This window comes from Lagenorhynchus albirostris, chromosome 8 (genome assembly GCF_949774975.1).
Source record: "Lagenorhynchus albirostris chromosome 8, mLagAlb1.1, whole genome shotgun sequence".
Taxonomy (NCBI): Eukaryota; Metazoa; Chordata; class Mammalia; order Artiodactyla; family Delphinidae; genus Lagenorhynchus; species Lagenorhynchus albirostris.
In genome coordinates, this window is record NC_083102.1 from 47351386 (window position 1) to 47364791 (window position 13406).

A 13406-nucleotide genomic window follows, 5' to 3' on the forward strand; every position below is an offset into this window, starting at 1 on the left:
ACAGACGATGCATTTTGCAACTTTGAGGATACCCTGACTTTCCACCAAAAAACAAATAAAAGAAACCAACTCTATGAGTTGTTTTTTCTCTCCCATTCCATTTTAAAATTGAGCCTGAGATCACATCATGATTCACTGACATATGTGGAAGTGGATACCAACTCTTAATAATCTCTGTTAAGATTGTACTCATTAATCCTAAATCCCAGGGAACTAAAACTCATGAAATAGCTTCCAGTTTATCCACTGGTTTAGTCATTCCACTGAGTGGGATGCAAAGACCAAGCCAGCTTCTCTTCCAGCATCAAATTCCATCTAGGCTGAGAGCACAATTTAAACCTATAAGGAGAGAGCTGAAAGTGCCTTACATTTGTAGTGTGCTGAAATGGAGGGGGAGGACAAGAGAATTCTTATGATATAAGGGTTAGATTTTCCAGTTATTGGGGTAGGGGAAGAAATAGGTTGTCATCTCTCAATGACATTGCCAATGGGTGTTTCCTTTCAGTCATGCTGATTGGAAAAAAAAAAAAAGCCAAAAAGATAAAAAACAATCTCATCTACTAGGATTTAGCAAACATGGTGACATTTGCAAAACCTCAATAAAACCAAGTTTAGGTTTCAGAATGTTTCTTTTTCTCCAGACTTCTGGGGCGGGGGATTGTATTACACAAATATCATAGAAGCAACATGTTAACATAACCGGAAACATCAGCTGTTGCAAGTTCGCTCAACTTGGTATCTTTTATTTTCCACCCAGCAGCCACTCACACAATGCCACTCACATCTTCCCCAGAGAGCAGCCATGCCTGATAGTAGCTGATAGAGCAAGACTGTAACGCAGGCAAAGCGCCTCCCTTTCTGCGCCCTCTCTCCTCAAGTAACTGGTAGTGTCCGGTGACATGATTTCCAGGTACAGAATTTAATCAGATTGAGCAGCCGATTTTTCTGAGCTGAGGCTGACCTGGCCATGCCCTGTTCCATGACTCCTGTTGAGCTGGGATCCAAGATCTTAAGATTGTAGCTTGTCCCCTGTTCCCATGTGTTAAACAGTCAACACCCTCTGGGAATAGACTGCACTTTTCATCATTTGGGTAGGAATTCTAGAGCATGGAAATGCCCTAATTTGCTATTGCTGCATCAGCATAATGAGTCAGATTTAGGTCCTAGGGGAGAATAACAACACTTAACACTTATACACCGCGCTTTTCATCTTCAGGGTCCTTCACCACGTTAGGCTGTAATGTTATATTTCTCTCAGCAAGACAAAGGAGTTCATTTCTAGTCCTTTCAACTCCCCTTCCTTTCTTATACATACAGACACACACACTCCCACACAACTGCTATCATATGATGAAGCTATCTGCCACCTCCTACATATGTACTGTTGGATCTCTTTTTTAAAAAAGAAATCAAATGTGAAAGGTTAATTCACCCTTTTTAAAAATTATCTTTTGTTTTTGTTTCTTCCTCTAACGTGGAACACAAAATAGGCATGTCGATTGCCAGTTACTGGAGTCCATTCAGTATTACTGCTAGGGTTCCCATACTTGACTTGACTCTTCATGCCTCGTGGTCTTCTGTGTCATCTCTGCCCACCGAGGAGACTTGAAGGCTCTGTCTTGGAGGATGGAGGACTCTGTCACGTTCCCTGCTCAGACCTCTTCTCTACCTCATTTCCATTCACTCCTGGCCCAGGTCATTTCATTGAGTCTCATGTATTTAAACACCACCTACATGCTGATGACCCCCCAGTTGACATCTTCAGACAGGTCCTGTATTACATACCTATACATTCATTTGCCCATTAGATGTTTCCACTTAACAAGTCTGCAAAAATCTCCTCAATTTTCCCCTCAAACCTGTTCCTCCCACAGACAGCTCCATCCTTTCAGTTGCTGAGGTCAAAAACCTGGGTTCATCCTGAAGTTCACCTCTTACTCCCCAGATGTAATCCATCAGCAATTCCTGTTGGCTCTATCTTCAACTTAGATCCAGAATCTAACCACCCCCTCCATCTGTACCTTGGACTAATCTGCCATCATTTTTAATCTAGATTCGTTGAATACCATCCTACCTGGTCTCACTTTGCCACTCCCCTCCAACAGTTTACTTCCAACTAGGCAGCCAAGTAAACTTTCTACTATATAAGTCAGATCCTATCACACCTCTGCTTACAACTGTCCTACAGTTCTCCATCTCACTCAGAATAAAAGCTGAAGTCTACACAGCCTTCCTGGACGGGCCCCCTCAGCCCACTCTTTGCATCACTACGTACCTTGCTCTTTGCAGTTCCTCCAGCCTACAGAGCGCCCTCCAGCCTCAGGGCTTTGCACCCGCTGCTCTCCCCACTCTCCTCCCCAGTACGCACCTGGTTCAGCCTTCTCCTCCTTCAGGTCTTGGCTGCATGTCCGCTTACCAGTGATGCCCACCCAGACAACCCCCAGCGCTCCCTGTGCCTCTTCCCTGCTACATATTTTTCTCTATAGTACTTATCACCTATGGACATATTATACATTTTATTGTTTTTACTTGCTTACTGTTTGTCTTGCCCATGAGAAGTAAGCTACCTGAAGGGTGGGATTTTTTTGTTTGTTTTTTTGTTTCAAAATCAGCTTTAGTCCACGGTATATTCACCAATGCCTTGGACAGTGCCTGGCACAATGTGGGCCCTCAAAAATATTTATTGCGTGAATGATGAACAAAAGTTTCTCATCTGTTTCAGGACCAGCCTGACTTCTAAGCCGTAGGCAAGTTGAGATTTGTGATACTGCTAGTGAAGGATGCTTTTCCAAGGGAAAAAAAATATCTCTCATTAGAGAGTTTTGAAGCTATGGGTTTATACTACGATGGAAGACTGAGGCAATTATGGAATGTGTCATCTGCTATATAATATATGCTATGGATACAGACATTGGGGCTTTTTCTATTGGTCATTACCTGCCTCTTGCCTGTCCTCATTCTATACACACATTGGGATGCTTTGGAAAAAGGGTGTCAGGATTAAATATAGTCTGTAGAACAGAATTTTCCCCAACAGACAGCCACACGGGCTAAACAAGGATCAATTCTCTATTTGCTCTTTGATAGAATTTTCTAGACCAAACTTCAGCTAGAATTTTAAAGGTGGAGGGAAGGACCAGTCCAGTCTTTCTAACATTTCTGTATAAAGTACTTAGAAAGTTCAAGCCAAAAACCTTTTTTAACCAAATTTTCCCAATAAACGATTCCATCTCCCACTTTACTAAAACTTGCTGAGGGAACTAATGCAAGTCTTCTGTTAAAAGTCTCAGAGAAAAATAAATTAGAAGAGAGTTGGAGCTTCAAATTAAAAAGGAATAGTTATCTGAATGTGGAGCGAAAGGGAGGAAGAAGACAAAACTTAATGATGACAAGGTATGTGTTGAAAAAAGAACTTGTATTCCTACATTTCAAGCAGGGAACAAACAAATGAAGTAGGAGCTGGGGGTAGCAGTGTGCCAGGGATGTTCGGAGCTGGAGTAATGTGGTCAAAGGGATGTGTAAAAGTATGTTGGCGGGGGCTTCCCTGGTGGTGCAGTGGTTGAGAGTCCACCTGCCGATGCAGGGGACACGGGTTCGCGCCCCGATCCGGGAAGATCCCACATGCCGCGAGCGGCTGGGCCCGTGAGCCATGGCCGCTGAGCCTGCGCATCCGGAGCCTGTGCTCCGCAATGGGAGAGGCCACAACAGTGAGAGGCCCATGTACCGCAAAAAAAAAAAGTATGTTGGCAGATTGGAGAGCATCTCCTACTCCTCATTTCCCCATCCTGTGGCTTCCAAGGAAATGCTAGGGCAGAAGCCACCAACACAGCCCATCTGGCCACTGGATGAGTCATCCTGAATTAGGCCTCAAGAATGTGTAGTCATGGTCACCGAGGCTGGATATGGCCCTCTAGTTTGAACTAGGCAATGGAAGAGGATACCTCAACAGTCTGAACGCTGTCCAACTTCTAGTGTGTGAAAGTGAAGTTGGGGTGTGAGACACTGGTCTCCTGAGGGGCCCACCCCAAAACCATGGGGGGAAGCTCGCTGCAGGGTCCCCCACCCACATACCCATCTCAAAGTCATCACATGACTAGTGTTGCTAAGAGCAACATGTGAAAGAGAAAAAGACTATTTCTACAGTGACAATAGTCCTCCTCAACTTTGCTTGCCTAATTATTTTAATTTTTAGCATTTAATTATTTGTACTCAACCCACAAAGGCAACTCACACACACAAAAAATGTATAGCATGAAAATGTTTTCTTAAATTAAAAATCGGAACCAGAAGAAATATAAACTGGAACTGAAAATCTAGTCCGTGAGGGGAGTAAAATGCTCATTACAGTGTTCTAAAAAGTTCTCAAAGTTAAGCAGTCAACTCAGCTTCACGTTAACAAGCAGTCAAAGCAAAAAGAGAAACAGAACTGGTTACAGGATTCTCATGTCCACGAGGAGAAAATATTTCAGTTCCTCAGGGGAAGCAAACTATTTCCTGGAATTCAGATCTGCAAGAATTTCCTCCCATGGGGCTTCATATAGGAGATCATGAGTACTATGCAAAGGAGAAGATCTAAATCCGCCCCCCGACCATGGGCTTCCTAAAGCTGTTAAATCTTGGAAAATGTCTTTGGGAAAATTAAGGGTATACACTTCGATTAAAACCCTTCTATCAGAAATGAAGACGATACAGACCAAGTACACACCTTTCTTATAGTTTGGAAGAAGCCAACCTTGACTATCTCAAGGAATGAATGAACTTAATCCCTCAGTCATCTACATATGCCATGTCCATCAGCAAAGCTAAATTTATTACTCAACCAGAGGAAATTTACTAGACTTTTTGGTTCCTCGGTCCCTTGCTGTTTTTATGTTTTTTTAAAAATCTATTTCTATTGCCATGAAATATAGAACGCATGCCTTCTTTTTTATTTAGTTAAAAATATCAAGTGCTCAGAACAGTGTCTGGCAAATAAGTGCTAAATAAGTGTTTGCTTTGAAAAAGAAAAAAGGCGCTTCACTGGGCGGGTGTAGGGGCGTTGTCAAGTATGAATGACTAATTATAAATCAAATGAGTTGACTGAGATTTTAAACCCCTCTTGTAACCTATTTTCAGGATTTTTCCGAAAGCAGTACAGACTAAATGGCTATTTTGATGTGAGAATGTGACATGAAAAATCTGGTGGAGGGGGATTATTATAATTTCACATAGAGGAGGATTCAAAGGTTTTGAAACACTTAGAGAAATATCAGAACCTTTTAAAATTTCTTCTCCGGATGGAACAGCTGGAAGTTCAGAATCCATTACGATGTAGCCGGCGCTTCCTTTCAACCAGCTTTCACAGTCTAAGTCTCTGTTCATGGGATGTATCTAATTTGTTGTTTAGTACATTGTGGGCATTCAATAATGGTCTATCAAAAAAGTTTAAAAACACCAAAAAGCTTCATTATCATATTTAGTTGTGACTCTATTTCTTTTCCTTAATCTGGTAAAGTGATTTTTAAATCACTTTACACGACATTACAATAAAAACTGACTATATTCTGGAGGGATTCGTAAAGTGACTTTTCTACATTTGTAAGGACAAATAATCCACACTTATAGTGAACCTATTTGTTCCCACAACAACAGATGTTCAATAATATGACCAGAAAGGAATTATGAACGTGGTGGAGAGATACCGGGAAGATAATGCAAATCAGACAGTTACAACCTGGGCCAAAATCAGGTGAAATCCTCTCTTCTACTGCTACAATCCTTCGCTTGTCATCTTACCCCTTGACCCTTGTCCTTTGCACTCACCACGCAGGTAAAGCTTGCTCTTATTTAGCACAGTAAAACAACAACTTTTTTTTTTTTTTTAACAACAACTTTTGAATAGAACAATTCTGTGAGTTTTTCTGACTCAGGTCAAGAATCAGGTAACTTTATTTTGGCTTCAATTTCATATTTCAGATAATCTGCTTTTCCCATGATTTTTCTAGCCTTGGATTCTACAACCAGGGATTCATCCATTTTCAAAAACAAAAACCATCAAACACTTGCAAACGGATAAATGCTGTTTTAGAGCATTATCAGCACAGTCTGCGGTGCCACCTAGTTCCCATGCAGATGTTTCTAGCAGGTGCTAGAGGAGACACCTGTCCAGGTGTCCGTCCAAGCAAACCTACCCGCTTGCTGCTCTCTTCCTCTTGAGCCTTCCTGAACTCATGCTCGAGGGAGCAGTCCAGCTCATTGAAGAGCCCCACCTCCTCGCAGTTCTTCAGGAATCTCGTTGGGGTTGGAGTCTGATCTGAAAACAGAGACCGAGGGATCATAAACAGGACCTTTTCCTCAAAAGTCGTGGCAAGTATGAGCTAATAAATTCACTAATCCCCTCCCCTCGCCTTAATGACGATGCCGAGTGGCCACCCATAATCTTCCAGCCCTTTAAATAAAATGAGAATATGGAAGAAAATAAAACCATAAAGCCCAGAGGAGCAACATGATGTGTAGAAGGCTGTGACATGGGAGGGCTTCCCAAGCCTCCCTCTGGACAACTTCAGGCGAGGAGATCCCACAGTTGACTTTCTGGAGTTCATATCGTTTGAATACACATTGCAAGGTGTGGAATAACTCTCTTTTAACTGGAAAACATGATTTAGCTAAAATAAGGCCAAAAATATCTACAGAGTCCATGTTAAGCCTGATTTTAGGGGGCTGGGAGGACAAAAAAAATTATAAATGTTTATATCAAACAAAAAGAGAGAAACAAGCATTCAATTCCTTTTTCTTAATGGAGAATAAAAATTTAGCAATTCTTTCTCTCATTTTCGGAGTCACAGAAGGATGATGAAAGGTTCCAAGTCAAACACATTCAGCTTCCATCCCTTAAAAATATAATTATTAATTTTATTTTCCTTTTGCTGTAGCCAAAAGAATGTTTTGAGAAGACTCTCTAAAAGGAATAGAATTTCTTTCATATTCTTGATGGTCTGGAGAGCGTACTACTTAAAAACTGGAGGATCTGAAACCACTATTTGTGGCTTAATATTTATGCAGCATTTGCAGTTTATAAAATATTTTCGCACACATTCTCTAGAATCTAGATCTCACAAGATCCTATAAGGTAAGCAGAGTAGAATCTCACCTTTGTAATTATTAAGGACAGTCATCTTCCCTGTAAAGGTGCACTCGAGTGGACATGAATAAAACTGTGTAAACTGCCTTTTTCACAGAAACAGAAGATAAAAGAACCAGAGAGGACCACTTCCCAGTGGGGAAGTCTGGCCACACCAATTATTTTACAAGCGAAGAAAATGGAAGGCCTGAGTGATTAAGGGTCTTGTCCAAGGTCTCCCAGGTAGATGTGGCAACACTAGGATTATAACCAAGGGCTTGGTGCTATTTCCATTATATATATACATGCATTATTCCCACCTGAGCCTGTGGCAGACACTGCTAGATTGATTATGGCCCTTGTCCAGCTTGACCTACACTCAGTCTCAAATCTCTTCCTGCACAGTCCTCTAAGCCATCACCACCAGTCAAATGAAGAATGCCCTCAAGCTGATACGAATTTGCAATTTCTGCACTCTCTTTAGAAATTCCTATATGGCAAGAAATTAGAATCCTATTTATTTATTAGAGTAATTAATCCCAGTAAATTATCTACTGAGATTCAAAGAATATCTTAACACCCATGAAGCTGAAATGGCTTGATATCTCCACTTAATCAGCCCTTCCAAGGCAATGTCTCCCGATACCCTATGGGCACAGAGCTTTACTGCCTGAGAAGTAACCGAATGGCTGATCTGGATTCCAATCAACAAAATACCCATCTGCATTCTTTCCCATTCTTAGCCCAATCTCCAAGCTTCTGAGCTCTCTTTGCAGTACATAGAGAGCCTACAACAGACGATCATAAATTGGACATTATAGATAAAAGACATGCAAAGGATTGGGTTTCACTGAAAATAGTTTTATTAGAAAATTAATTAATTTATTAAGATACACATATATGCTTAAGTATCCAATATATACCTATAGCAGTTATGTGTTGTGGCTTATAAAATATAAAATTAGTATTTATGTAGCATTTTGCAGTTTACATTTTTACCCACATCGTCTAGAATCTATTAATAGATCTCACAAGAGCCTATGTGGTAAGTAGGGTGCATATTATTTTAGGACAGGAGAAATAAGTTAAGTACCTTGCACAGGGTCACACAATTTGTAACCATCTTATCACTATTAAGTCCTCTCTTACTTTCGGACATAATCCCTTCTCAATCTAAATCCCATGCTTTGCCTAGACTCTCCTGCCAGGTCCAAAGGTCTTTGGTGCATGTGTAAAAGACAACACTGACAACCCAGAAATCCAGATTAGAAAATCATGTGGTTTTGGGGAAATTACTTACATTCTCTGGACTTCAACTTCATCATCTTTCAAATAAAGTTCTAAAGTTACATGATTCTGTGAATCCTAAAATCACCACCACAACTAGGTTCGCTTCAGAAGTCACTTTTAGGGGGCTTCACTGGTGGCGCAGTGGTTGAGAGTCCGCCTGCCGATGCAGGGGACACGGGTTCGTGCCCTGGTCCGGGAAGATCCCACATGCTGCAGAGCGGCTGGGCCCGTGAGCCATGGCTGCTGAGCCTGTGCTCCGGAGCCTGTGCTCCGCAACGGGAGAGGCCACAACAGTGAGAGTCCCGCGTACCGCAAAAGTCACTGTTAGTAGATCAAAGAAAATATGACCACATAAAGGATAGTTGAACAGGAACATCAGTAACAACTGGTTAGACACTGGAAATTAGGCCAGAGGTAAGGGCTAGATATATAGATAAAGGAGATTTATGAACAGAAGGTGTACATAGACGAAACGTGAGAGTGGAAATATAAGGGTGTGGTGTGGTGTGTGTGTGTGTGTGTGTGTGTGTGTGTGTGTGTGTTAAGGGTGTGGGGGGTGTGTGTGTGTGTGTGTTAAGGGTGGTGTGTGTGTGTGTTAAGGGTGTATGTGCGTGTGTGTGTGTGTGTGCGTGTGTATACGTTTACTGGATGCTTAGTCCGTGCCAGGCACAGTGCTAAGTCCTTTGTATGCATCATCTCATTAATTTTCACATCAACCACATTAGGTAAAAATTATTTCCTCCATTTTACTTATGAGGAAACTGAAAGTCGCCTTTGGCCCCATTTAGTAATGGAGTCGCTTAATTGTATAAGTAATTGACATTCCTAACAATTCTTGGTTCTTCTGAAATATCTTGGAATCATTTATATCCCTCACACAATAGAACTGCATTACAAGCCTACAGACTCTTCACTATCTGAGAGGAACATTTTTGTGACTAAAAAACCTGAGAAAGTATCACATGACAGAACTGAAATAGTAGACCACTTGTCATCAATGGGAATTTAGTTTGCCAGGTTTTAATTTTCCTTTTATTCCTCTATGCTCCTTTGTTGGAGATTTACAAGTTGAGGACCATGATTCCAGGTAGAGAGAATAGCAATCCTAGAGGCTCCATGAGACTCCTGAACTCTGAGACATGTTCATGAGATGCTCCATGAAATTGAATTCAGGTTGGCAGTTGGGGGCCCAAGCCCCAAGCAAAGTTGAGAGATGTTTTCTGTCTCCTCTAACGCAAAATTATTCCCAGGTACCGGCATGCACCTACATACAGCCTCTCAGCAAAGGGAGGCCGAAGGAGCATGGCACAGGACAGTAATGGCACCGTCCATCATGCTGAGCCTCTCTGCAGCAATAGGGAAACAAAGCTATGGAACAAGGGGAGCTATGGGCAGTAAAGACAGCTGGTTCCCTCCTATCCCCAGAGACAAAGACTCAGAGGAAGGCCCCAGAGTTGTTACCAAACGTGACTTTCTTTGCCATATGATAAGAGTGAGGGAAAAGCAAAACTGTAATCTGTATCCACATTTGGAATAGATAAGGCACACTGTTCCTAATATTTAATTCATTTTCTTCTTGTGAATGAGCTATTCTTTCCAGTTACAACAGGAACCAGAAAATGGAGCTTAACTTTTGTTTTAACATTTATTAGAATTAATACAGGGTCTCTAGTCATCTTTGATCCCACATGGTACCAGTTCCAAGTAAGCCAGGCAATGTGCAAATCTTCAAAAGGGGAACAGCTAAATCTATCAGCTGCTTAAATAAAAGAGGCAGAGTTTCTCAGCCACATGAATGCCTTGTCAAATAACTACTCCAGCTGAAATTAGACCAGAAGTAAGTGGGTAATATCCATGGTCATAAGTTAAAATTCTTGTAATCTACACCTTATTTAGAACCAAAAGCATGCACCAGTTAGCTACAGCAGCAGCAATTTCTATGTCCTGAATAACAGTGACCGATGCTCTACTAGGGGATAATAGCTAAGGTGTGTTCCGCAGTGACAGGCCACACTCCAAGGTCTTACAGGAACTGGTTCCAGTGGGAACTCAGAGCTGAGATGACTGTTTAAGGACTTATGCTCCCCTTTCTTTTAGTGCTTCCACTCCAGTGAGGTCCATCTGAATGAGAGAAGATAACCCCAAATCTCAAACTAAACACAAATTTAATAGCTTTTGAGTTTGAACTTTACCCGAGTTGAAAGTATTTTGTTGTTACCTTTGTAAATCTGCATTGGTGCTGCAGAAATGCCTGCATGCTACCTTCTCACAGTCTACAAAGAGCACACCAGGTTCTCAGAAGACCTAGACACCCAGGGCCAGTGCAAGTGAGAAATCTTACCCTCCTGTACTCCTCTCAAGCGTCGTTGGGGATTTCTTTACCAATCGGACATGAAAGATTGAAAAGTTCATCATATTTCAACATCTGGTTCCCTTCCTGGAATGATGAGTCTGTTTCTTGAAAACAGGAGCATCTTTTCATAAAATCACTGCCTCTGTAAATAGCTAGGTAGAGGACATTTGCCATGCAGAGGCTCTACTTGCATATCTGCCCGGAAGAGTGCCACAAACTTGGCATTATGAGTTAGGAATTCACCCATCACTTCTATGATAGGAAATCCTGTATCACATTACATCTGGGAAGGACCACAAGTATATGGTCAGGACTACTAGGAAAAAAAAGCATCTCACTAAGTTTTCCAATCAGTCCATAGTCTGTCTACCATCAAGTGCTTCAGTCCCAGCAAGTATGATTATTCCAAAGCCTAAATGACAAGCACACAGCTAAAGCAGAAACCCGATTCTTCTTTTAAAAAGTGTTTAGTCTGTTCTACATTTAATAATAGGTTGCTACCTTATTCGGTTTCAGAGCTGTGTTTGAGTTATATGTTTGTCTATATTTCATTTTCCTCAATGGGAAAAAAAATAAAGGCAAGGTGACAAGCCATCAATTAAGAAAAAAAAAAAGGAAAAGCAGACTTCCCATCATATACGAGAGGAGAAAAATATGAGTCCCCTAAGCAAATGTTTTTTCCTATTGGTCTGACAGTCTCAGCTACGGTATCACTAAAGGACTCTATAAAGTAATTCTACATCATTTTGTATTAAATTGATACTATAAAAGCCTCACTAATTCAGACCAGTTATAAGAAAGATCAGTTTGAATTAGTGACCATTCTAACTATAGGGTATTTTTTAAAAGGCAATGCATTTTTATTATTTACATGACTCAATTTCAGCCAACAAAATGTAGCTTAATGGAATTCCTCAAGAATGCTGTTCAAATCAGTAGAGAAAAGTATTGGAATTAGCCTATCTATTTTAGTAAGAGTTGGGGTTCTCAAAAAAGGCATTTCTCTTCGAGACTTTTAATATTCTTTTTATAGTCATATTTACCCCATGAATTTTTCAGCAAATGCTTTCTTTAAAATATTCTTATACCTTATCTGAATTTTAATAAAGTCCTAATTGAGTTTACATTAAATGAATTTTAAAATGCATAATCCTTTATAAGAGTAATAATCAGTAACAACTGACAGAATTCCGAGGAATTCTAGACAGGCTTCTTTGCGATAAATGTGCCTTTTATTGAGTGTGAATATACAATAGGAGCACTAGGGTCCTTTCAGTAACACTGACATAACTATTTCCCTACATCTGTCCCAAGAGGCAGTGCTACCATGGGACAAACAAAGGTAACTCTGGTTTTTAAACAATAGCTGTGGGATGCTTAAAAATTGACCCGGACTGGGGTGATCCAGGTCAGTGAGACACGCTCTCACACTCTTGAATCACATGCTGGAATCCATTTATTTCAAGCTAGAGAGCTGGTAGACTAGAGAGGCTGTGAGTCAACTAGAAAATGCTCTGATAAAGGCATCTCTTACAACACATGGCTCCAGAAGACATAGATATAGACTTAAATAATTCAAGTATACTTTCCACACCTACATACTCACTATTAGCCATGGCTTACCCCTAAGTGTTCCAACAGCAATTAAGCCACAACTTTATTTCATTTTAGAGGAGCTGAGCTGGGAAAAAGGGTTATTAACACTGTGAAACCATGTCTCTGCTGGCCACGTGAACAAAGGGATCAAAATTTGCCCTGAATAGTGGAAGCTAAAGCTTAATGTTTCCACTTAGTCACTCATTGCCTGAGTTCTACTATACTCTTTGTCAAAAGGGATTGGTTTCCAGATTAAACAAACTGGAAGCCAGTTTTTCATATATAAAGGAAGACTGTAGATCAATGCCTTTGACGTATTCAGGTGAATTTTCAAAATTCTATTTTGCTTGACCAACTAAAAACATGAATGAGAAGCTGACATGTCCAAATGCCAATGCAGTAAGTCCCTACATACAAAAGAGTTCTGTGTCAAAAGTGCGTTCATGTAAGTCCAACAGAATTAGCCTAGGTACCCAACTAACACAGTCGGATATATCGTACTATACCGTAATAGGTTTATAATACTTTTCATACAAATAATACATAAAAAACAAACAAACACAGTACAGTAAACTACACAAAAGCACAACCACATGCACTCACATGACAACGTGAACTAACTTATGTGACTGGACACGCTAACAACGTTTGCATCTTTGAAAGTTCACAACTTGAAGGTTCGTATGTGTTGCTACAATCTCCTTCTAAAAATGTTTGACCAGTCTCTCCATTTGATGAGTATTGAAGGGATAAGTCAATAATATAAGAAAAATCAGTTCATAGATTTATATCCAAACATAAATCTAAGGCTGAAACATACTAAAAATAATATGTGTACCTCACCAAATCTATGTGTACAGTGAGAAAATTATAGACAGATAGGGACTTTGGACAAATTGCTTATCCTCTTGATCTTGTTTACTCATATGAAAAAAAAGTGGCCAGGATTAAATGACAATGTATATAAAGCAGGGGGAATATTACAGGCATAAGATAAGGCAATAAATGGTAGCTATTTCTATTATCATGCTGCCCTCTGATGCAAGCCATCTCCACCACCCTCTGTTC

General features: G+C 40.5%; 1 protein-coding gene across 1 annotated transcript in view; it reads right to left on the reverse strand.

The window, feature by feature from the left end:
* The window catches only part of CREB5 (cAMP responsive element binding protein 5), a 409537-nt gene that overhangs the window by 310478 nt on the left and 85653 nt on the right, over positions 1–13406 (reverse strand). Inside the window, exon 4 of the mRNA XM_060156943.1 lies at positions 6171–6292. Coding sequence (XP_060012926.1) covers positions 6171–6292 — 122 coding nt within the window. The remainder of the gene's footprint in view (positions 1–6170; positions 6293–13406) is intronic.